The sequence below is a fragment of the Bombina bombina genome, chromosome 8 (genome assembly GCF_027579735.1).
Source record: "Bombina bombina isolate aBomBom1 chromosome 8, aBomBom1.pri, whole genome shotgun sequence".
Taxonomy (NCBI): Eukaryota; Metazoa; Chordata; class Amphibia; order Anura; family Bombinatoridae; genus Bombina; species Bombina bombina.
The window spans coordinates 153,669,695-153,693,322 of NC_069506.1; the positions used below are offsets into that span (position 1 = coordinate 153,669,695).

The 23,628-nt window shown below is 38.5% G+C and overlaps 1 protein-coding gene across 2 annotated transcripts in view; it reads left to right on the top strand.

Moving 5' to 3' along the window:
• LOC128638600 (sulfotransferase 2B1) overlaps positions 1–23,628 on the top strand; it is a 119,605-nt gene that overhangs the window by 45,811 nt on the left and 50,166 nt on the right. For both annotated transcript variants that reach the window (XM_053690654.1, XM_053690655.1), the window contains one exon: positions 1,689–1,897. In XM_053690654.1, coding sequence (XP_053546629.1) covers positions 1,689–1,897 — 209 coding nt within the window. The remainder of the gene's footprint in view (positions 1–1,688; positions 1,898–23,628) is intronic.

Sequence of the window (23,628 nt, forward strand, 5' to 3'; positions counted from 1 at the left end):
GATCACATTACGTTTAATTTATTATCTATTGACTTGCATTTTAGCCACTTAGTGATGTGTCAGGCACAACTCTGGATGTGAGCACAAGGTTATCTATATGGCTCACATAAACTAGCTGTTGTGAATAGCAAATAAAATAGCATGGGATAAGAGGCTGTCTGTAGTGACTTAGAAACAGGCAGAAATTTAGAGGTTTAAATGTTATAAAATATTTTAATATAACAATGTTGGTTGTGCAAAGCTGAGGAAAGTGTAGTAAAGGTGTTATCCAACTTTTTAAAATATAACAATTTTGGTGTTGAATGTCCCTTTAAGTAAAATCTAAGAATCTTTTTTTATTAACAAGTTAAAACTGCATACCATCTATTCTTTTAACTTTATTATTATTATTATTATTTTTTTTTTACAAAATAAAGGAAATATAAACATTTATTCCTGTAAGAATCAGTTCAATCTTGTTTTCATAACAAAAAACCTTTAAAGGACCAGTCAACACATTCGATTTGCATAATTAACAAATGCAAGATAACAAGACAATGCAATAGCACTTAGTCTGAACTTCAATTGAGTAGTAGATTTTTTTATAACAAATTTCAAAGTTATGAATATTTCCACTCCCCTTGTACCATGTGATAGCAATCAGCCAATCACAAATGCATATACGTATAGTCTGTGAATTCTTGCACATGCTCAGTAGGATCTGGTGACTCAAAAAGTGTAAATATAAAAGACTGTGCACATTTTTTTTAATGGAAGTAAATTGGAAAGTTGTTTAAAATTACATGCTGTATCTGAATCATGAAAATTTAATTTAACATGAGTGTCCCTTTAATGACTGCCATCTTACCTTAGACAAAGAATCTTCAAATAATATGTTAATGAACTCAAGCATTTAAAAAAAATAAAAATAAAAAAAAATATATATATAGACTACATATTTTTTGGCAAAAAAGTGTCTTCAAAAGGCTTGGAAACATTCAATGACAAACCATTGCTGTCAAAAATATCTATAATATAATTTATATTTTACTATTCCTTTATATATTGCCATTGTTATATGCTTAGCAGTTGGACATATTTCTAGATAAGTAGTACACTGTATTTAAGTTAATATATTAACTGATAATCATTATTTGGTTTATTAAGTTTGACATATGGGGGCCCATTTATCAAGCTCCGGATGGAGCTTCAGGGTCCGTGTTTCTGGCGAGCCTGCAGGCTCACCAGAAACACCAGTTATGAAGCAGCGGTCTGAGCAGGCGGACAGACATCGCTGTATTTCAACCCGATCGAGTACGATCGGGTTGATTGACACCCCCCTGCTGGCGGCCGATTGGCCGCGAATCTGCAGGGGGTGGCATTGCACCAGCAGCTCAGAAGAACTGCTGGTGCAATGCTGAATATGGAGAGCGTATTGCTCTCTGCATTCAGCGAGGTCTGTCGGACCTGATCCGCACTGTCGGATCAGGTCTGACAGACCTTTGTGAAATAGGCCCCATGTTGTTATTGTTCTTATTGCTATGCCTCTGTGATTTTATATACATGATTTGTTTGGGCCTTTTACATAAATAGATACAGAACAGATGTATTTTGCATGGAGATTTTTGCAATAAATATACATACATCTCTATACTTTATGCAAATAGATGTTAGAGATTTAACCAAATTTTAATGAACTTTGTTCAAAGGCACAAACTGGATGATGGAGATCTTAAGCCTTATCCGTAGCAATGGTGACCCTACCTGGTGCCATGATTTACCTATCTGGGAAAGAATTCCCTGGTTGGAAGCAAGGGACAGCAAGATACTTATTGACTCCATGTCATCCCCTCGGTTTTTCTCCTCTCATTTACCTATCCAGTTCTTCCCAAAGTCTTTCTTTACATCCAAAGCCAAGGTAAGCAGCATGGTAGTGCAACGTAAATGTCTTGTTCATTATAATATTATGCACAAGAAAAATGTATGCTAGGTCTCATAATGCCCTTTATCATTACCTAAAAAGTTATTTTTTATGTTTTACGGATTAAAAAAAACACAAAAAAAACATGTTTTTGTATTGTATTTATTTTTGTATACAAAATAAGTGTGGATGAAAAATCAGTTTGCTGATGTATAGGTAGTATTGAATATACATTGTTTTATTGTCTTTGTGTAATATCAAAACAATGAGGTCTCCTTGACCTCCAAAAAATGTTTTGTTTATAACAGTGCTTGACATTTTACCATAATTAATTACACTTTATAATGAAATACATTATAGACTTGCAATGTACTTCTTTTAAGTACATAAACAAGAGTTTAATGGTTAAAAAAAATCATTAACATCATGGAATAAATAACTCACTGGAAGGAATATTCATATAGGAGTACTGTAATAGAGTAGATTCCTCCACTGATGGCTCCCAGGAGCTGCAGTTCATGCAGGGCAAAATGGCCACCACACCTTTTTTAATTCTGTCTTTGAAATAAGAAGGGCAGTGACCTTTAAAGGGAAAGTAAACACCTTTTTATTAAAATATATTTTTGTTGTTCTGCTAAAGAATCACGTATCAGCCAAGTCTAAATGTTTTTCAAACAAATTAACATCCTTTTTTCTGCAATTATTTTTCAATGGCTAAACTCCACACACCATTTACTTTATTTGGAGGAGCCAATCTGGGCTGCCAGACAACTAGGCAAGCCGCGGTCATAAACGTAACCCCTTAACGACCAAGGACGTACGCCATACGTCCTCAAAAAAAAAAATACAGTTAATGACCGAGGACGTATGGCGTACGTCCTTGGTCTTGGAAAGCGGTGGAAGCGATCCTGATCGCTTCCAGCCACTTTCCGGTTATTGCAGTGATGCCTCAATATCGAGGCATCCTACAATAACCCCCCTTGGCCATCTGATGCAGAGAGAGCCACTCTGTGTCCCTCTCTGCACCGGACGATGGCCGGTATCGTTGGTGGGTGGGGGCCAGTCTGGGAGGCGGGTGGGCGGCCATTGATGGGCCGTGTGGAGTGGAGGGGGGCGGGATCGTGGGCGGGATTGCCGGGGGGCGTGCACACGGGGTGGAAGGGTGGGAATGGGTACACTACAGAAAAAAATGAAAATCTAAGGGATCTGGGAGATGGAGGGGGATTGTTCTTTGGGGGGAAGCTACACTAAAGAAAAAAAAAAGAAAAAGGAAAAAAAGCATTTTTTGGAGGAAACTGGGTACTGGCAGACAGCTGCCAGTACCCAAGATGGCTTCCAGTAAGGTAGAGAGGGAGGGTTAGAGAGCTGTTTGGGGGGAATCAGGGAGGTTGGGGGCTAAGGGGGGATCCTACACATCAGCATATGTAAATATGCTAAAAAATATATATTTTTTTAAAAGATATCTTTTATTTTAGTACTGGCAGACTTTCTGCCAGTACTTAAGATGGCGGGGACAATTGTGGTGTGGGGGAGGGAAGAGCGCTGTTTGGGAGGGATCAGGGGATCTGATGTGTCAGATGGGAAGCTGATCTCTACACTAAAGCTAAAATTAACCCTGCAAGCTCCCTACAAGCTACCTAATTAACCCCTTCACTGCTAGACATAATACACATGTGATGCGCAGCGGCATTTAGTGGCCTTCTAATTACCAAAAAGCAATGCCAAAGCCATATATGTCTGCTATTTCTGAACAAAGGGGATCCCAGAGAAGCTTTTACAACCATTTGTGCCATAATTGCACAGGCTGTTTGTAAATAATTTCAGTGAGAAACCTAAAATTGTGAGAAAGTGAATGATTTTTTTTTTATTTGATCGCATTTGGCGGTGAAATGGTGGCATGAAATATACCAAGATGGGCCTAGATCAATTATTGGGGTTGTCTACTACACTAAACTAAAGCTAAAATTAACCCTAGAAGCTCCCTACATGCTCCCTAATTAACCCTTCCACTGCTGGGCATAATACACGTGTGGTGCGCAGTGGCATTTAGCGGCCTTCTAATTACCAAAAAGCAATGCCAAAGCCATATATGTCTGCTATTTCTGAACAAAGGAGATCCCAGAGAAGCTTTTACAACCATTTGTTCCATAATTGCACAAGTTGTTTGCAAATAATTTCAGTGAGAAACCTAAAGTTTGTGAAAAAATTTGTGAAAAAGTGAACAATTTTTTTTATTTGATCTCATTTGGCGGTGAAATGGTGGCATGAAATATACCAAAATGGGCCTAGATCAATACTATGGAATGTCTTCTAAAAAAATGTATTTACATGTGAAGGGATAATCAGGGATTCCTGAAAGATATCAGTGTCCCAATGTAACTAGCGCTAATTTTGAAAAAAATTGGTTTGGAAATAGCAAAGTGCTTTTTTTTATTTATTGCCCTATAACTTGCAAAAAAAGCAAAGAACATGTAAACATTGGGTATTTCTAAACTCAGGACAAAATTTAGAAACTATTTAGCATGGGTGTTTTTTGGTGGTTGTAGATGTGTAACAGATTTTGGGGGTCAAAGTTAGAAAAAGTGTGTTTTTTTCCATTTTTTTCCTCATATTTTATATATTTTTTATAGTAAATTAAAAGATATGATTAAAATAATGGTATCTTTAGAAAGTCCATTTAATGGCGAGAAAAACGGTATATAATATGTGTGGTTACAGTAAATGAGTAAGAGGAAAATTACATCTAAACACAAACACCGCAAAAATGTAAAAATAGCCTTGGTCCCAAACGGACAGAAAATGGAAAAGTGCTGTGGTCATTAAGGGGTTAAGGGACACTGAACGCAAATTTTTTTTCTTTCATGATTCAGATAGAGCATGAATTTTTCAGCAACTTTCTAATTTACTCCTATTGTCAATTTTCCTTCGTTCTCTTGCTATCTTTATTTTAAAAGCAAGAATGTAAATATTAGCTGCCAGCCCATTTTAGGTTAGGGCTTGCTTATTGGAGGCTTACATTTACCCAACAATAAGCAAGCATAAGCCAGGTTCGCAACCAAAAATGGGCCGGCTCCTATGCATCACATTCCTGCTTTTTAAGTAAAGATACAAAGTGAACGAAGAAAAATTGATAATAGGAGTACATTCGAAAGTTGCTTAAAATTGCATGCTCTATCTGAATCATGAAATATAACATTTGGGTTTAGTGTCCCTTTAGTATAAAATGCATTTATTTGCATTTGTTATCAGTTAAAGCCAATTAGGGAAATATATCTAGTAAAGCCTTGCAAAGTCAGCAGAGTGCATTTCAAGTTCTGAGTATTATAAATTGCTCAAATTTCAGAACTAAAATATGTGAAAAGGGGCCAAAATAAAGCTTGAAAATATATTGCAAAATAGTATCATTATGTATAACTAAACATTTTATATTAAAATCTCAAGGTGTTAACTGTCCATTTAAATCCCCAGGTTTTGATCTTTTTGCCAGTTACTCCATCAGCTGTTCCCTAGTTATTTCAATGTCTGGAGTTGTTTCCAAGTGACTCATTTACTATGCTACAAATGCAGCTGTTTCGGCGCGATTCTTCAGGCTCGCCGGAAACGAAAGTTAAGAAGCAGCTGTTGTAAGACCACTGCTTCTTAACTCATCTGCCACCTCTGAGGTGGTGGACAGTAATCATCCTGATCAGATACGATCGGGATGATTGACACCCCTTGCTAGCAGCCGATTGGACGTGAATGTGCAGGGGGCGGCATTGCACAAGCATTTCACCAGAAATGCTTGTGCAATGTTAAATGCCTACAGCATATGCTGTCGGCATTTAGCAATGTTGGGCGGACATTATTCGCTACAGCAGATCATGTCAGTCCGACATGTAATAAATCTACCCCCAAATGTGGAATTTGCATTGAAAGCTGTTGCTGTGAACTCTAAATAAGAGGTCCAAATTACTATCACACGGCTACATTATGAGTTGTGCATTCGTCTTTTAACGCTGAAAATGCCAAAACAGCACCGCAGCCATTACAAGTCTTGTCGGTATAGGTGTCCCGCAAGCCTTTTAGCCTGTAACGCATTGTCAGTCCCGCACACTTAAAAAATTATGTTTTTTCATGGGATTCCCATAGCGTCGCCATTACAAGTTTTGCGGTGAGGCTAAACAAACCTGCGTTACACCCTAAAACGACAAGATCCGTACCGCCATCTAAAAGCAGTAGTTATGAGTTTTACGCTACAAATCTGTTTAAAAAAACTCATAACTAAACTGCTACAAAGTACACTAACACCCATAAACTACCTATTAACCCCTAAACCGAGGCCCTTCCGCATCACAAACACTATATTAAACTTATTAACCACTAATCTGCCGCTCCCGACAACGCCGCCACTAAAAATAATTATTAACCCCTATTCAGCCGCTCCCCGACATCGTCACTACTATCATAAAGTTATTAACCCCTAAACCGCCGCCCTCCCGCATCGCAAACAATATTTAAATATTATTAACCCCTAATCTGCTGTCCGCCCCCACTATACTTAAGTTATTAAGCCCTACACCGCCGCCACTATAATAAACCTATTAACCACTAAACTGCAAGCCTCCCATAACGAAATATACTAAAGTAAACTATTAACCCCTAAACCGAAAGCCCCCTACATCGTAATAAACTAAATTAAACTAGTAACCCCATAAACCTAACGCCCCCCTAACTTAAGATTAAAATTTCCCTATCTTAAATCAAATTAAAATTTACCTGCCAAATTAAAAAAACTAAGTTTAAACTAACAATTAAACTAATATAATTATTAAACTAAAATTAAACTAACTACCAATTAAATAAAACTAAACTACTGTAATGCTCGTGGCATACCCCTCTATCAGACCGAACTCGGCTAGTAGACTTGTTATCCCGGCGTTGTGACGGAATGATAGGGAATATACCAGAGCAGAGAAAGTTAGTAAGATGAGGAAGGTGGCACTCACCACAGACAGAGCAGTCCCCAGCGGCAACGGAAGAGCAGTCCAAGGACAAACCACTACAACGGTCAGGCAGGCAGGGTTTGGCAAAAGCAAAGCAGTCCAAGGGCACAGCAGTATATCAATCCAGTAATTAAGGGGTATAGCAGGCAGAGTAGTCAGACAGGCAGGGTTCAGCAGCAGTATATCAATCCAGTAGTTAAGTGGTATAGCAGGCAGAGTAGATAGACAGGCAGGGATCATACACAAATAGGCAAATTAATATTACGATCTGTCACACCCAGGAGCACATAACACCTATACTTGGGAAGTGACAGATCGTTGTAGGAAACTTACATAGGCGCAGGATTCACGCCACAAAGGTCTGAGTGGCATCACAAACGGGCGGCGATGACGTCAGCGCCGCAAGCATCAGGACCCGACACAACTCCTGGCAACGAGCAGGGAAGGAGAAGCAAGGAGACACCGCGCCCCTAGCAATGGCTAGAGTGGCACGGCGTGACAATTACACATTAAAAAAATCCTAACCTAACACTACTCTAAAAATTACAAAGTATCTAATTACAAAAAATAAAAAAGACTAAATTACAAAAAATAACAAACACTAAATAACGAAAAATAACAAACGAAGTTATCCAAAATGAAAAAGAATTACACCTAATCTAATAGCCTTATCAAAATAAAAAGCTCACCCAAAAAAAAAAAAAAACTAGCCTACAATAAACTACCAATAGCCCTTAAAAGGGCCTTTTGTAGGGCATTGCCCTAAGTTAAACAGCTCTTTTACCTGTAAAAAAAATACAAAGACTCCCCAACAGTAAAACCAATATAAAAAACCTAACTCAAAAAAAAACCTAAGGTACCCATTTGTCAGGGTGCCAGGAATCAGACTGAGACGAGAAGTGCAAAAATAATCACACCTTTTATTAATAGCAAAAAATAATAAAAAGTCCAAAAGTCAAATAACAAGCCAGGAGTCAAAACCAGAGCTGGTAGTCAGAAAAGCCGAGTCAGGAGCCAAAGCGAGTAGTCAGACGAGCCAGAATTCGGGAACAAGGAGAACAGCAGAGTCAGGAACAAGCCAGGGATCAGGAACCAGGAGGGACATCAGACAGCCAGGTAATACACAGGAACTGGAACTCTCTCAAACAGGTCTGAGACAACGCAAGGGCAAAGTATACTGAACAAAGGCCCTTTAAATAATAAGTGATGACATCACAATTCTGAGACTGCAACCTGTCTCACATGGATGATGTACACCAGTCTGGCCATGAAAGGGTGTGCAGGAAATGAGCAGCATCACACACTATGCACCAGAGTCAGCAAGAGAGGTGAGTAAAATGGCTGCCAGCAGCACATGGCAAACAAAGCAGTAATAAAACCCTGACACCATTAACCATGAAAAGGGCATTTGGATGGGCATTGCCCTTAAAAGGGCATTTAGCTATTTTTGCTGCCCAAACCCTAAACTAAAAAAAAAAAATCACCCAAAAAAACCTTAAAAAAAACCTATCACTAACCCCCGAAGATCCACTTACAGTTTTTCATGTCCCGCTTGAACGATCTTCATCCAGGCGGCGAGAAGATTTCATCCAGATAGCCTCTTCAATCTTCATCCCGGCGGCGAACTCCTCATCCAAGTGGCTAGAAGTCTTCATCCAAGGTCTTCTATCTTGATCCCGGCGGAGCGGAACGGGTCCATCTTGAAGACATCCGGCGGGAGGAACATCCATTTCATATGGTCGCCGCCGTACACTGAATCTTTAATGCAAGGTAGGCGATTCAAGATGGCATACCTTGCATTCCTATTGGCTGAAAAATTTGAATCAGCCAATAGGAATTAGAGCTGCTAAAATCCTTTTGGCTGTTCAAATCAGCCAATAGGATTTAAGCAGCTCTCATTCTATTGGCTGATTGAAAATTTTCAGCCAATAGGAATGCAAGGGACGTCATCTTGAAACGGCTCCCTTGCATTGAAGATTCAGTGTACGGCGGCGACTGTATGAAGAGGATGCTCCGCGCCGGATGTTTTCAGAATGGACCAGCTCTGCGCCCCAGGATCAAGATAGAAGATGCCGCCTGGATGAAGATTGAAGAGGCCGTCTAGATGAAGACTTCTCGCGGCTTGGATGAGGACTTTGCCGCCGGGATGAAGATTGAAGAAGCCGCCTGAATGAAGACTTCTCGCCGCCTGGATGAGGACTTCGCCGCCGGGATAAAGATCGTTCAAGCGGGACTTCAAAAACTGTAAGTGGATCATCGGGGGTTAGTGTTAGGCTTTTTTTTAAGGGTTTTATGGGTGGGTTTTTATTTTAGATTAGGGTTTGGGCAGCAAAAGAGCTAAATGCCCTTTTAAGGGCAATGCCCATACAAATACCCTTTTCAGGGTAATGGGTAGCTTAGGTTTTTTAGATAGTTTTTTTTATTTTGTGGGTTGGGGGGGTGGGGGTTTGTAATGTCTTTGTATTTTTTTACAGGTAAAAGAGCTGTTTAACTTAGGGAAATCCCCTAAAAAAGGCCCTTTTAAGGGCCATTGGTAGTTTATTCTAGATTAGGTTTTTTATTTTGGGGTGTTTTTTTTTTTTAAATGGGTATTAGAATAGGAATATTTTTTATTATTTTTGATAATTTGTTTGTTATTTTGTGTAATGTATTTTATTTTCGTTTTGGGTGGGTTTTTATTTTTAGATTAGGGCTTGGGCAGCAAAAAAGCTAAATGCCCTTTTAAGGGCAATGCCCATACAAATGCCCTTTTCAGGGCAATGGGTAGATTAGGTTTTACTTTATTTTTTATTTTGTGGGTTTGGGGGGTTGTATACTGTTAGGGGGTGTTTGTTTGATTTTTTTGTAGCAAAAGAGCTGTTAACTTTAGGGCAATGCCCTACAAAAGGCCCTTTTAAGGGCCCTTGGTAGTTTGGGGTGGAGGTTTGTATACTGTTAGGGGGTGTTTGTTTTTTTTAGGGCAATGCCCTATAAAAGGCCCTTTTAAGGGCCCTTGGTAGTTTATTCTAGATTAGGCTTTTTTATTTTGGGGTGTTAGAATAGGAATAATTTTTATTTTTTTTGGATAATTTCGTTTTTTTTTTTGTAATGGTAGTTTTTTTTTTTTTTTAGATTTTAGTGTTTTTTTATTTTTTTAGATTTTAGGTTTTAGTGTAAGGTAGCTTAGGTTTTATTTCACATGTAAGTTTGTATTTATTTTAACTAGGTAGTTAGTAAATAGTTAATAACTATTTTTTACTAACTAGTCTACCTAGTTAAAATAAATACAAACTTAACTGTGAAATAAAAATAAAACCTAAGCTAGTTACAATATAACTATTAGTTATATTGTAGGTAGCTTAGGTTTTATTTCACAGGTAAGTATGTATTTAGTTTTAAATAGGTATTATTTAGTTAATAATTGTAAGTTTAATTTAGCTCTATTGTAATTGAATTAATATTGTAATTGTATTGTAATTATATTAAAGTTAGGGGGTGTTAGGGTTAGGTTTAGGGGTAGGTGTAGGGGTTAATAGTTTAATTTAGATTTTTGCGATGTGGGGACTGGCGGTTTAGGGGTTAATAGATGTATTATAGTGTGGGTGATGTTGGGGTGCAGTTGAATAGGGGTTAATAACTTTAGTATAGTGGCGGCGATATCGGGAGCGGCAGATTAGGGGTTAATAGTTTTATATTAAGTGGTGGCGATATCGGGGGTGGCAGATTAGGGGTTAATAACATTATGTAGGTGCCGGCGATGTTGGTGGGGGGCAGATTAGGGGTGTTTAGACTCCGGGGTTTATGTTAGGGTGTTAGGTTTAAACGTTAGTTTTTTTTCCCCATAGACATCAATGGGGCTGCATTACGGAGCTTTTCTTTCTGCGATCGCAGGTGTTAGACTTTTTTCTGACCCGCTCTCCCCATGGGGAAAGCGTGCACGAGCACGTCAAAACAGCGCTTGTTTTTGGTGCGGTATGGAGCTTAAAAGCACCATATCGCATGCACAAGCCGGGTTTTTAAAAATTTGTAATCGCTACGCTATAGGTGGTTACATAACGCAAGTTTATAGCGCGCAAAACTCGCAATCTAGCTGACAGCAAGTAAAGAAGACCATCAATAGGCTGAAAACCCCTCAAAACAAATCAATCAAAGAGATAGCAGAAACATTTGGAGTGGACAGAACAACAATTTGGTACATCCTGAAAAAGAAGGAACACTCTGGTGAGCTCAGCAACAACAAAAGACCTCTATAACCACTGAAGACAAATGTGGTGGATGATGACATAATTATTTTGTTGGTGAAGAAAAGCCCCTTCACAACTTCTAGCCAAGTCAAGAACACTCACCATGAGGTAGGCATATATTTTCAAAGTCTACAACTTATTTAAGACTTTATTAAAGTAAATAAATAAAGTTTACAACAAGGTAGAAATTATTAGTAAGCTCTCAAGAATAGGAAGGCCAGATTAGAAAAAGTCAGAAAACATTTATAAAAAAAAAAGGCTGTTCAGTCCTAGAACAATATTTTTGGACATATGAAAATAAGATTAACCTGTATAAGAAAGATGGAAAAAGAACAGTATGGAGAAGGGAAGTGTTAGGGGACGTTACCAAGGCTGGATACAACATATCACCCACAAGTATTCTAACCTCAGCTGGAGCAGAATTATACACCTGATACGAGATCTCGGGAACAAACTGTCAGCCCACACAAATGAAAGTATAACAAGTGTTCTGTTTATTGCCCGTCCACAATGCGGTTATATAGCCAACATCACATATATTGACAATTGACACAGAGGGGCTTCATACACGCCCCCTTATTACAATATCCTTAGTGGAAAATAACAACACTTGAGACAAATAATTGTTTATGCAAAAGGCAAGAAAACTGTAGACATTCGGCCTTGATATACGATAACAAGAAATATAGTGAGACCATGTTGATACTAACAAGCGAGAACAAATGTCAATGGACTAAAGTTGAGAATAACAAAAGCAAATATTGTGAGAACACCAATAGTTCAGTGTTATCTTAGAAATGCTGACAAGATACAAAATGCAAAAGTGACAAGATGGAAGCAGATTGGTTATACATTCTAACATTGCCTCCTTTTATTCTAACAGAATGACATGCAATAAAACAGCTATATAAATGGCACAGGAAATTTGTAAATCTATTAACAAATCTATTTAAATACTGTACACTTATTGCTAAAATAGCTAACCATAATATAGACTGACTAGGCTACAGTTTATCACTGCATATAAGTATGGTCTCTCTAATTCTTTCTGTCTACCTCCCAGAATCCCCAAACTACTGGCCTATCTACACAAAGACCCAATCAACCCCCTATCTACCCCAAAACAACACTGCATCTTTATTTCTCAACCTGCATAGCTAGCATCCCCAAATAGCATCAACAATTCCCTGCTTCTATGCACTCTCCACAGTGAAGCATAATCATGGGAACAGCATAAGCATCTCTGGGTGGCCTGTTATCACTTTAAGAACAGTATTTGTCCTCTTACAGCTCCAACTCCCTCAGACACTCTGCTTCAATATCATAGTCAATTTGCACTTTGGGTGCTTTGCACATGAGAAAGTGTCCATCCATGCTGGATGTACAATGGTTTGTCCATGGGATAGACAAGGGAAGCAGTCTCCTTTGGAGGCATGGGTTCATAACCCACTTCTGACACCAGAACTGTTAGGGAAGTTACCAACGCTGGATATAACATATCACCCACAAGTATTCTAACCTCAGCTGGAGCAGAATTATACACCTGATACAAGATCTTGGGAACAAACTGTCATCCCACACAAATTAAAGTATAACAAGTGTTCTGTTTATTGCCCACCCACAATGCGGTTATGTAGCTTACATCACATATATTGACAATTGACACAGAGGGGCTTCAAACACTCCCCCTTATTACAATATCCTCAGTGGAAAATAACAACACTTGAGACAAATAATTGTTTATGCAAAAGGCAAGAAAACTGCAGACATTTGGCCTTGATATATATGATAACAAGAAATATAGTGAGACCATGTTGATACTAACAAGCAAGAACAAATGCCAGTGGACTAAATTTGAGAATAACAAAAGCAAATATATTGAGAACAATAGTTCAGTGTTAGCTTAGAGATGTCGACAAGATACAAAATGCAAAAGTGGCAAGATTGAAGCAGATTGGTTATACATTCTAACAGGAAGGAACAGCTTGTTATATAAAGCATACCATATAATCTGTGAACTATGGTAGATGCAGTGTTATGGCATGAGCATCTATGGCTGCAAATGAAACTGGGTCGTAATGTTTAAATTGCTGTTAGAAGCAGTAGGATGAAATCTGAAGTGTATAAGGCTATACTAGCTGCTCAAATTCAGTCAAATGCTATAAAACTGATAAGACAACCCTTCACAATACTGTGTGACTGCAAAAGCAACCAAAGATATTTTCAAGGAAAAATGTGGAATATTCCTTACTGGCCAAGTCAGTTGCTTGACCTCAACCCAATTGAACAAACATTTCACTTGCTAAAAGACAAACTGAAGGTTGAAATACCCACAAACAAGCAACAATTTAAAGCTGGAGTAAAGGCCTGACAAACAATCACTAAGAACTATACACATGATAGGTGGATAAGGGAAATCACTAACACTTTTTTAGGCACAGTATTCAGTAAAAGTATAGCAAGCTGGCATTCAGTCTCCAGCTGACTGAACGCTGGTAGACTGTCTTTTTCCCTTATATTAGTGGGTATACACTATGGGGGGTAGTTATCAACGTGTCAACTTTCCTGCCTTCGCCGGCCCAATACGCCCGCCTAAGCTCGCCTCACATCGCCGCCGCGGACCTGAAAAATTTCGCCTAAGTTATCAAATAAAGCTGTCAAAAAGCCGCGCACCAAGTACGGGGCGATGAGCAGCGGACTGTGAGAGTTATCACTCATCTAATCTTGCTGCTCTTCGGCTTTTTCCCAGCTTTATTGCTAACCTGTCACTAAGCACCCACACTATCTACACTGTTCTACCCCCTATACCGGCGCCCCCGGAGCCCCTCGCAACTAAATAAAGTTATTAACCCCTAAACTGCCGCTCCTAGACCCTGCCGCAACTCTGATAAATGTATTAACCCCTAAACTGCTGCTCCTAGACCCTGCGGCAACTCTGATAAATGTATTAACCCCTAAACCACCGCTCCCGGACACCGCTGCCACCTACATTATACCTATTAACCCCTATCCTGCCCCCCCTACACCGTCACCACCTATAATAAATTTATTAACCCCTATCCTGCCCCCCCACTACACCGCCGCCACTGTAATAAATTTATTAACCCCTAAACCTAAGTCTAACACTAACCCTAACACCCCCTAACTTAAATATTAATTAAATAAATCTAAATAATATTTCTATTATGAACTAAATTAATCCTATTTAAAACTAAATACTTACCTTTAAAATAAACCCTAATATAGCTACAATATAAATAATAATTATATTGTAGCTATCTTAGGATTTATTTTTATTTTACAGGCAAATTTCAATTTATTTTAACTAGGTACAATAGCTATTAAATAGTTATTAACTATTTACTAGCTACCTAGCTAAAATAAAGAGAAATTTACCTGTAAAATAAAAACTATCCTAAGTTACAATTACACCTAACACTACACTATACTTTAATAAATTATTCCTATTTAAAACTAAATACTTACCTGTAAAATAAACCCTAAGATAGCTACAATATAAATAATAATTATATTGTAGCTATCTTAGGATTTATTTTTATTTTACAGGTAACTTTGTATTTATTTTAGCTAGTTAGAATAGTTATTAAATAGTTATTAACTATGTAATAACTACCTAGCTAAAATAAATACAAAATTACCTGTAAAATAAATCCTAACCTAAGTTACAATTAAACCTAACACTACACTATCATTAAATAAATTAAATAAATTACCTACAAATAACTACAATTAAATACAATTACATAAACTAACTAAAGTTACAAAAAATAAAAAAAATAGGTTGCAAACATTTTAAAAATATTACAACAATTTTAAGCTACTTAAAAACAGCCAATAGAATGCGAGCTCAATCTGATTGGCTGATTGGATCAGCCAATCAGAATTTTCCTACCTTAATTCCGATCAGCCAATCGGATTGAACTTGAATCTGATTGGCTGAATCCTATCAGCCAATCGGAATTGAAGGGACGCCATCTTGGATGACGTCCCTTAAAGGAGCCTTCATTCGTCGGTAGTCCGTCGGTAAAGAAGGATGTTCCGCGTCGGCGGGATGAAGATTCAAGACCCGGCTTGGAAGATGACATCGCCCGGATAGAAGACTTCTTCAGCGCCTCTTGGAAGATGACATCGCCCGGATGGAAGACTTTTTCAGCGCCGCTTGGAGGATCACTTCATCGGATGGAAGATTTCTTCAGCGCCGCTTGGAGGATCACTTCTGCCGGTCCGGGTCTCCTCTTCAGTTCCATCGGTGGCTCGGCTGAGTGAAGACGACTAAAGGTAGGAGGATCTTCAGGGGATCAGTGTTAGGTTATTTTAAGGGGGGTTTGGGTTATATTAGGGGTATGTGGGTGGTGGGTTTTAATGTTGTGGGGGGTTGTATTTTTCTTTTACAGGCAAAAGAGCTGAATTCTTTGGGGCATGCCCCACAAATGGCCCTTTTAAGGGCTGGTAAGGTAAAAGAGCTTTGAACTTTTTTTAATTTAGAATAGGGTAGGGCATTTTTTTATTTTGGGGGGGGTTTGTTATTTTATTAGGGGGCTTAGATTAGGTGTGAGTATCTTAAAATTGTTGTAATATTTTTAAAATGTTTGCAACCTATTTTTTTTATTTTTTGTAACTTAGCTTATTTATTTTTTGTACTTTAGTTAGTTTATGTAATTGTATTTAATTGTAGTTATTTGTAGGTAATTTATTTAATTTATTTAATTTATTTAATGATAGTGTAGTGTTAGGTTTAATTGTAACTTAGGTTAGGATTTATTTTACAGGCGATTTTGTATTTCTTTTAGCTAGGTAGTTATTAAATAGTTAATAACTATTTAATAACTATTCTAACTAGCTTAAATAAATACAAAGTTACCTGTAAAATAAATATAATTCCTAAAATAGCTACAATATAAATATTAATTACATTGTAGCTATCTTAGGGTTTATTTTACAGGTAAGTATTTAGTTTTAAATATGAATAATTTATTAAAGTATAGTGTAGTGTTAGGTGTAATTGTAACTTAGGTTAGTTTTTATTTTACAGGTAAATTTCTCTTTATTTTAGCTAGGTAAGCTATTAAATAGTTAATAACTATTTAATAGCTATTGTACCTAGTTAAAATAAATTGAAAGATGCCTGTAGAATAAAAATAAATCCTAAGATAGCTACAATATAATTATTATTTATATTGTATCTATCTTAGGGTTTATTTTACAGGTAAGTATTTAGTTTTAAATAGGATTAATTTAGTTCATAATAGAAATATTATTTAGATTTATTTAATTAATATTTAAGTTAGGGGGGTGTTAGGGTTAGTGTTAGACTTAGGTTTAGGGGTTAATCATTTTATTACAGTGGCGGCGGTGTAGTGGGGGGCAGGATAGGGGTTAATAAATGTATTATAGGTGGCGACGGTGTAGGGGGGGCAGATTAGGTGTTAATAAATTTAATATAGGTTGCGGTGGGCTCCAGGAGCGGCGGTTTAGGGGTTAATATGTATAGAGTAGCTTGCGGTGGGCTCCGGGAGCGGCGGTTTAGGGGTTAATATGTATAGAGTAGCTTGCGGCGGTTTAGGGGTTAATATGTATAGATTAGCTTGCGGTGGGCTCCGGGAGCGGCGGTTTAGGGGGTAATAACTTTATTTAGTTGCCGCGGTGTAGGGGGGCAGATTAGGGGTGTTTAGACTCGGGGTACATGTTAGGGTGTTAGGTGTAGACAGTTCCCATAGGAATCAATGGGATGTCGGGCAGCAGCGAACTTGTACTTTTGCTATGGTCAGACTCCCATTGATTCCTATGGGATCCGCCGCCTCCAGGGTGGCGGTTTGAAAACCAGGTACACTGGGCCGGAAAAGTGCCGAGCGTACCTGCTAGTTTTTTGATAACTAGCAAAAGTAGTCAGATTGTGCCGAACTTGTGTGCGGAACATCTGGAGTGACTTAAGAATCGATCTGTGTCGGACTGAGTCCGGCGGATCGAAGTTTACATCACAAAATTGCCGGTCTCTAGCCTTTGATAACTAAGGCGAATCAGCCTCGCCACAAATACGCTGAGGAATTCCAGCGTATTTGAGGTTGACGGCTTGATAACTAGGCCCCTATGAGTCTTAAATAGACACTTAAAAGTATTCTAGTATTATATAAGAAAAATAAAAAACAATGCAAATCTGCAGCACGTTTCTCTTCCTATTCTGACCATTTCCTAAATGACTGTGCCTTCAAAAGTGTGAGGGACTTTCTTTATCTACCTATTACTTGTATAGTTTAGGCAGAGTTCTGCTATGTGGTGCCCCTTTTATTCTGTTTGTTTTAAGCCACCATGAAGTGGAGCTGGCTATAGCCAAGCTGTATGATTGATGGAAAATTGGAACTGAATTTGGCCATATCAGATCTTATCTTGATTTATTGGACAACACTGAGGATGTAGACTAAGTGATTTTTATTAGTTTAAATTGATCTATACCCCTCAGTCGGCTAGAATACGAGTTTTGCGGTAAGAGTAAAAAAGCAGCGTTAAGGCTCTTTTTCACTACCGCTGGTATTACGAGATTTTCAGGTTTAGGGGCACCACACACTTTTTTGGTCGTAACGCAACGTAATTACCGCAGCTTTCAAAAAGTCCTTTTTCAATGGGCCGGTATTACGAGTCTGCCTGGGAGGCCAGTAGTTATGAGTTTTGCGCTACAAAGCTGTAGCATAAAACTCATAACTAAAGTGCTAAAAAGTACACTAACACCCATAAACTACCTATTAATCCCTAAACTGAGGCCCTCCCAAATCGCAAATACTAAAATTAAATTATTAACCCCTAATCTGCCGCTCCAGACATCGCCGCCACTATAATAAACATATAAACCCCTAAACCGCCGCACACCCGCATAGCAAACACTAGTTAAATATTATTAACCCCTAATTTGCCGCCCCTAACATCGCCGTCACCTACCTACATTTATTAACCCCTAATCTGCCGCCCCCAACGTCGTCGCCACTATACTAAATTTATTAACCCCTAAACCTAAGTCTAACCCTAACCCTAACACCCCCTAACTTAAATATAATTAAAATAAATCTAATTAAAAATTGCTATCATTACCTAAATAATTCATATTTAAAACGAAATACTTACCTGTAAAATAAACCCTAAGATAGCTACAATATAACTAATAGTTACATTGTAGCTAGCTTAGGGATTATTTTTATTTTACAGGCAAGTTTGTATTTATTTTAACTAGGTAGACTAGTTAGTAAATAGTTATTAACTATTTACTAACTACCTAGCTAAAATAAATACAAATTTACCTGTAAAATAAAACCTAACCTGAGTTACACTAACACCTACCCTTACACTACAATTAAATAAATTACATTTATTAAATACAATTACCTTACTTACAAAAACAAACAAACACTAAATTACACAAAATAAATAAAGAAATTATCAGATATTTAAACTAATTACACCTAATCTAATAGCCCTATCAAAATAAAAAAAGCCCCCCCAAAATAAAAAAAAAACCCTAGCCTAAACTAAACTACCAATAGCCCTTAAAAGGGCCTTTTGTGGGGCATTGCCCCAAAGAAATCAGCTCTTTTACCTGTAAAAAAATACAAACAACCCCCCAACAGTAAAACCCACCACCCACACAAAAAAAACCCCAAATAAAATCCTAACTAAAAAAACCTAAGCTCCCCATTGCCCTGAAAAGGGCATTTGGATGGGCATTGCCCTTAAAAGGGCATTTAGCTCTTTTTCCGCCCAAAAGCCCTAATCAAAAAATAAAACCCACCCAATAAACCCTTAAAAAAACCTAACACTAACCCTCGAAGATCCACTTACAGTTTTTGAAGACCCGACATCCATCCTCAATGAAGCCGGCAGAAGTCCTCAACGAAGGGGCAGAAGTCTTCATCCAACCGGGCAGAAGTCGTCATCCAACCTAGCTAAACTACCAATAGCCCTTAAAAGGGCCTTTTGTGGGGCATTGCCCCAAAGAAATCAGCTCTTTTACCTGTAAAAAAATACAAACAACCCCCCAACAGTAAAACCCACCACCCACACAAAAAAAAACCAAATAAAATCCTAACTAAAAAAACCTAAGCTCCCCATTTCCCTGAAAAGGGCATTTGGATGGGCATTGCCCTTAAAAGGGCATTTAGCTCTTTTTCCGCCCAAAAGCCCTAATCAAAAAATAAAACCCACCCAATAAACCCTTAAAAAAACCTAACACTAACCCTCGAAGATCCACTTACAGTTTTTGAAGACCCGACATCCATCCTCAATGAAGCCGGCAGAAGTCCTCAACGAAGTGGCAGAAGTCTTCATCCAACCGGGCAGAAGTCGTCATCCAACCAGGCAGAAGTCGTCATCCAGACGACATCTTCTATCTTCATCCATCCGGCGCGGAGCATCCTCTTGATGTCTAACGTAGAATGAAGGTTCCTTTAAGTGACGTTATCCAAGATGGCGTCCCTTGAATTCCGATTGGCTGATAGAATTCTATCAACCAATCGGAATTAAAGGTGAAAAAATCCTATTGGCTGATGCAATCAGCCAGTAGGATTGAGCTTCAATTCTATTGGCTGATCCAATCAGCCAATGGGATTGAGCTCGCATTCTATTGGCTGATTAAAATAGCCAATGGAATGCAAGCTCAATCCTATTGGCTGATTTTTTTTTTTGTAATTTTGGTAATTGTATTTAATTTATGTAATTTATTTAATTGTAGTGTAAGGTTAGGTATTAGTGTAACTCAGGTTAGGTTTTATTTTACAGGTAAATTTGTTTTTATTTTATCTAGGTAGTTAGTAAATAGTTAATAACTATTTAGTAACTATTCTACCTAGTTAAAATAAATACAAACTTGCCTGTATTACTGTACTATTAGTTATATTGTAGCTAACTTAGGGTTTATTTTACAGGTAAGTATTAAGTTTTAAATAGGAATTATTTAGGAAATGATAGTAGGTTTTATTTAGATTTATTTTAATTATATTTAAGTTAGGGGGTGTTAGGGTTTGGGTTAGACTTAGGTTTAGGGGTTAATAAATGTAGTATAGTGGCGGCGATGTTGGGGTGGCAGATTAGGGGTTATTAAATGTTGGTAGGTGGCGGCGATGTTAGGGGCGGCAGATTAGGGGTTAATAATATTTAACTAGTGCTTGTGATGCGGGTGTGTGGCGGTTTAGGGGTTAATATGTTTATTATAGTGGCTGCGATGTCCGGAGCGGCAGATTAGGGGTTAATAAGTATAATGTAGGTGTCGGCAACGTCGGGGCGGCAGATTAGGGGTTAATAAGTGTAAGATTAGGGGTGTTTAGACTCGGGGTTTATGTTAGGGTGTTAGGTGTAAACATAAATTTTGTTTCCCCATAGGAATCAATGGGGCTGCTTTACAGAGCTTTACGCTGCTTTTTTGCAGGTTTTAGGCTTTTTTTCAGCCGGCTGTCCCCATTGATGTCTATGGGGAAATCGTGCACGAGCGCATAAAACCAGCTTACCGCAAGCTCACCGCAGCGCTGGTATTGGAGTGCGGCATGGAACTCAATTTTGCTTTACGCTCACTTCTTGCCTGTCAACGCCGGGTTTATTGTAAACCTGTAATATCAGCGCTGTAGGGAAGTGAGCGGTGACAATAACTTGCAAGTTAGTACCGCACCGCTCATAACGAAAAAATTGGAAATCTGGCCGAGAGAAAGTTAAAAAATGACTAGTTATTACAAATCTCTTAAAGTGGCTAACATTGTTTAATCTAACTTATCATATTGTCCAATAAATAGAAGAACATCGACCTGTATTTCTGGATTGGAGATCATACCAGTCCTGTATTGCCAGAGATGTCCATTTGAAGAGTCCAATCACAGAATTGAGTCAGAACGCAATTCTGTTGGATTGAGGGCGCATAAGGGTTAATAGTTTATAGTTTAGGTTAGGTATGTATTATTCGAAGTGCTCCTACACAGAAACCATGTTTAGTTTCAGTGAGCACACTGTCTGTGCTGTGTAGGAACATTTCAAATATGCCCGCCCCCACACACCCGCTGGCGATGTCAGCGCAGTTTTGCAGAAGTCACAATCCCTATTATTTCCTAAGGGACACAGAGCCCCTCATCGGCACTTTGTGGGTTTGCCCCCTTTTTTTAGACTATAGCAACAGACCTACAGAATTTGAGTCCGACTAGGACAGAATAACTGTTTCTCATCAGTCTGTCAATGTTTTGATTGTCGGTGCCTCTGAATTAAAGGCGAAAGAAAATATGCAGTTTAACATCTTGGTTAATTAAAGTAAATTGCGGTGGTATATCTATCTATCTATCTATCTATTTATCTACCAATCATCTATCTATCTATCTATATCTAGTTATCTTTCTATGTCTGTCTATCTTTGATATTAGTTTATATTTTGCTATTTTATATTTTTTTGGATTGCAATGTTCTTTTAAGGACTGAACATTGAGTACAATGTTGTTAAATGGACAGTATACACCATTTTTTTTTATATAAGTGCATGTAATAGACACTACTATAAAGAATAATATGCACAGATACTTATAAAAAAATTCAGTATAAAACCGTTTAAAACTTATTTAGAAGCTCCCAGTTTAGCTCTGTTAAAAAGGTAGCTAGAACACCCACTTTAAGTGGGAAATAACAGACACTCCCCCCTTCCCCCATCCTCTGCATATGAAAAGACTCTTTACACAAACAGGAGCAAGCTGGAGTAGGTATAAGTCGGTATTCTCCTAAAACTTTGGGGCTTGGTTAGGAGTCTGAAAATCAAAGCAATGTTATTTAACCCCTTAACGAACGACGACGTACAGGGTACGTCCTAGAAAAAACTGTTGTTAACGACCAACGATGTACCCTGTACGTAGTCGGTGGTTTTAAGCGGTGGAAGCGATCCAGATTGCTTCCAGCCGCTTTCATGTTATTGCAGTGATGCCTCTATATTGAGGCATCCTGCAATAACATTTATTAGGCATCCGATGCAGAGAGAGACACTCTGTGGCCCTCTCTGCATTGGCCAGCGATGCTACCTATCGTTAGTGGGTGGGAGTCATTGCAGGGAGGCAGGTGGGTGGCCATCTCTGGAGGATATCTGGCAGAGGGGGGGCGGGATCATGTGTGGGGGCGCTGGGAGCACGCATTGAGGCGCGCGCGCACGGGGTGAGTGGGAACGCTAGACTATGAGACAAAGTGTTAAGAGAAGACTGGGGGAAATTGTATCTAAGGGATCTGGGAGGGGGTGAGGGATAGGTTTGTGAGGGGGGGCAACTACACTACAGAAAAATAGGTTTTTATATTTAAAAATAAAAAAAAAAGACCAAATTGTATGGCAATCTGGGTACTGCCAGTACCCAAGATGGTGGACAGTAAGGTAGAGGGGGGAGGGTTAGAGATCTGTTTGGGAGGGGATCAGGGAGGTTGGGGGCTAAGGGGATCCTACACAGCAGAATATATATTTAAAAAAATAAAAAAAGCCTTTTATTTTAGTACTGGCGGGGACAATTGTGGGGTGGGGGAGGGAAGAGAACTATTTGGGAGGGATCAGGGGGTGGGATGTGTCAGATGGGAGGCTGATCTCTACACTAAAGCTAAAAGTAACCCCGCAAGCTACCTAATTAACCCCATCACTGCTGGGCATAATAAAAGTGTGGTGCGCAGCGGCATTTACCAGCCTTCTAATTACCAAAAAGCAATGCCAAAGTCATATATGTCTGCTATTTCTGAACAAAGAGGATCCCAGAGAAGCATTTACAACCATTTGTGCCATAATTGCACAAGCTGTTTGTAAATAATTTCAGTGTGAAACCTAAAGTTTGTGAAAAGTGAACACATTTTTTTATTTGATTGCATTTGGCGGTGAAATGGTATCATTAAATATACCAAAATGGGCCTAGATCAATACTTTGGGTCATCTACTACACTACACTAAAGCTAAAATTACCCCTACAAGTCTCCCTACAAGCTCCATAATTAACCTCTTCACTGCTGGGCATAATACACGTGTGGTGCGCAGCGGCATTTAGCGGCCTTCTAATTACCAAAAAGCGATGCCAAACTATATATGTCTGCTATTTCTGAACAAAGGGGATCCCAGGAAAGCATTTACAACCATTTATGCCATAATTGCACAAGCTGTTTGTAAATAATTTCAGTGAGAAACCTAAAGTTTGTAAAAAAGATGTGAAAAAGTGAACAATTTTTTTTATTTTATTGCATTTGGCGGTAAAATGGTGGCATGACATATACCAAAATATATAACTTGCAAAAAAAGGAAAGAATATGTAAACATTGTGTATGTCTAAACTCAGGACAAAATTTAGAAACTATTTAGCACGGGTGTTTTTTGATGGTTGTAGATGTGTTATTTAACCCCTTAACGAACGACGACGTACAGGGTACGTCCTAGAAAAAACTGTTGTTAACGACCAACGATGTACCCTGTACGTAGTCGGCAGTTTTAAGCGGTGGAAGCGATCCAGATTGCTTCCAGCCGCTTTCATGTTATTGCAGT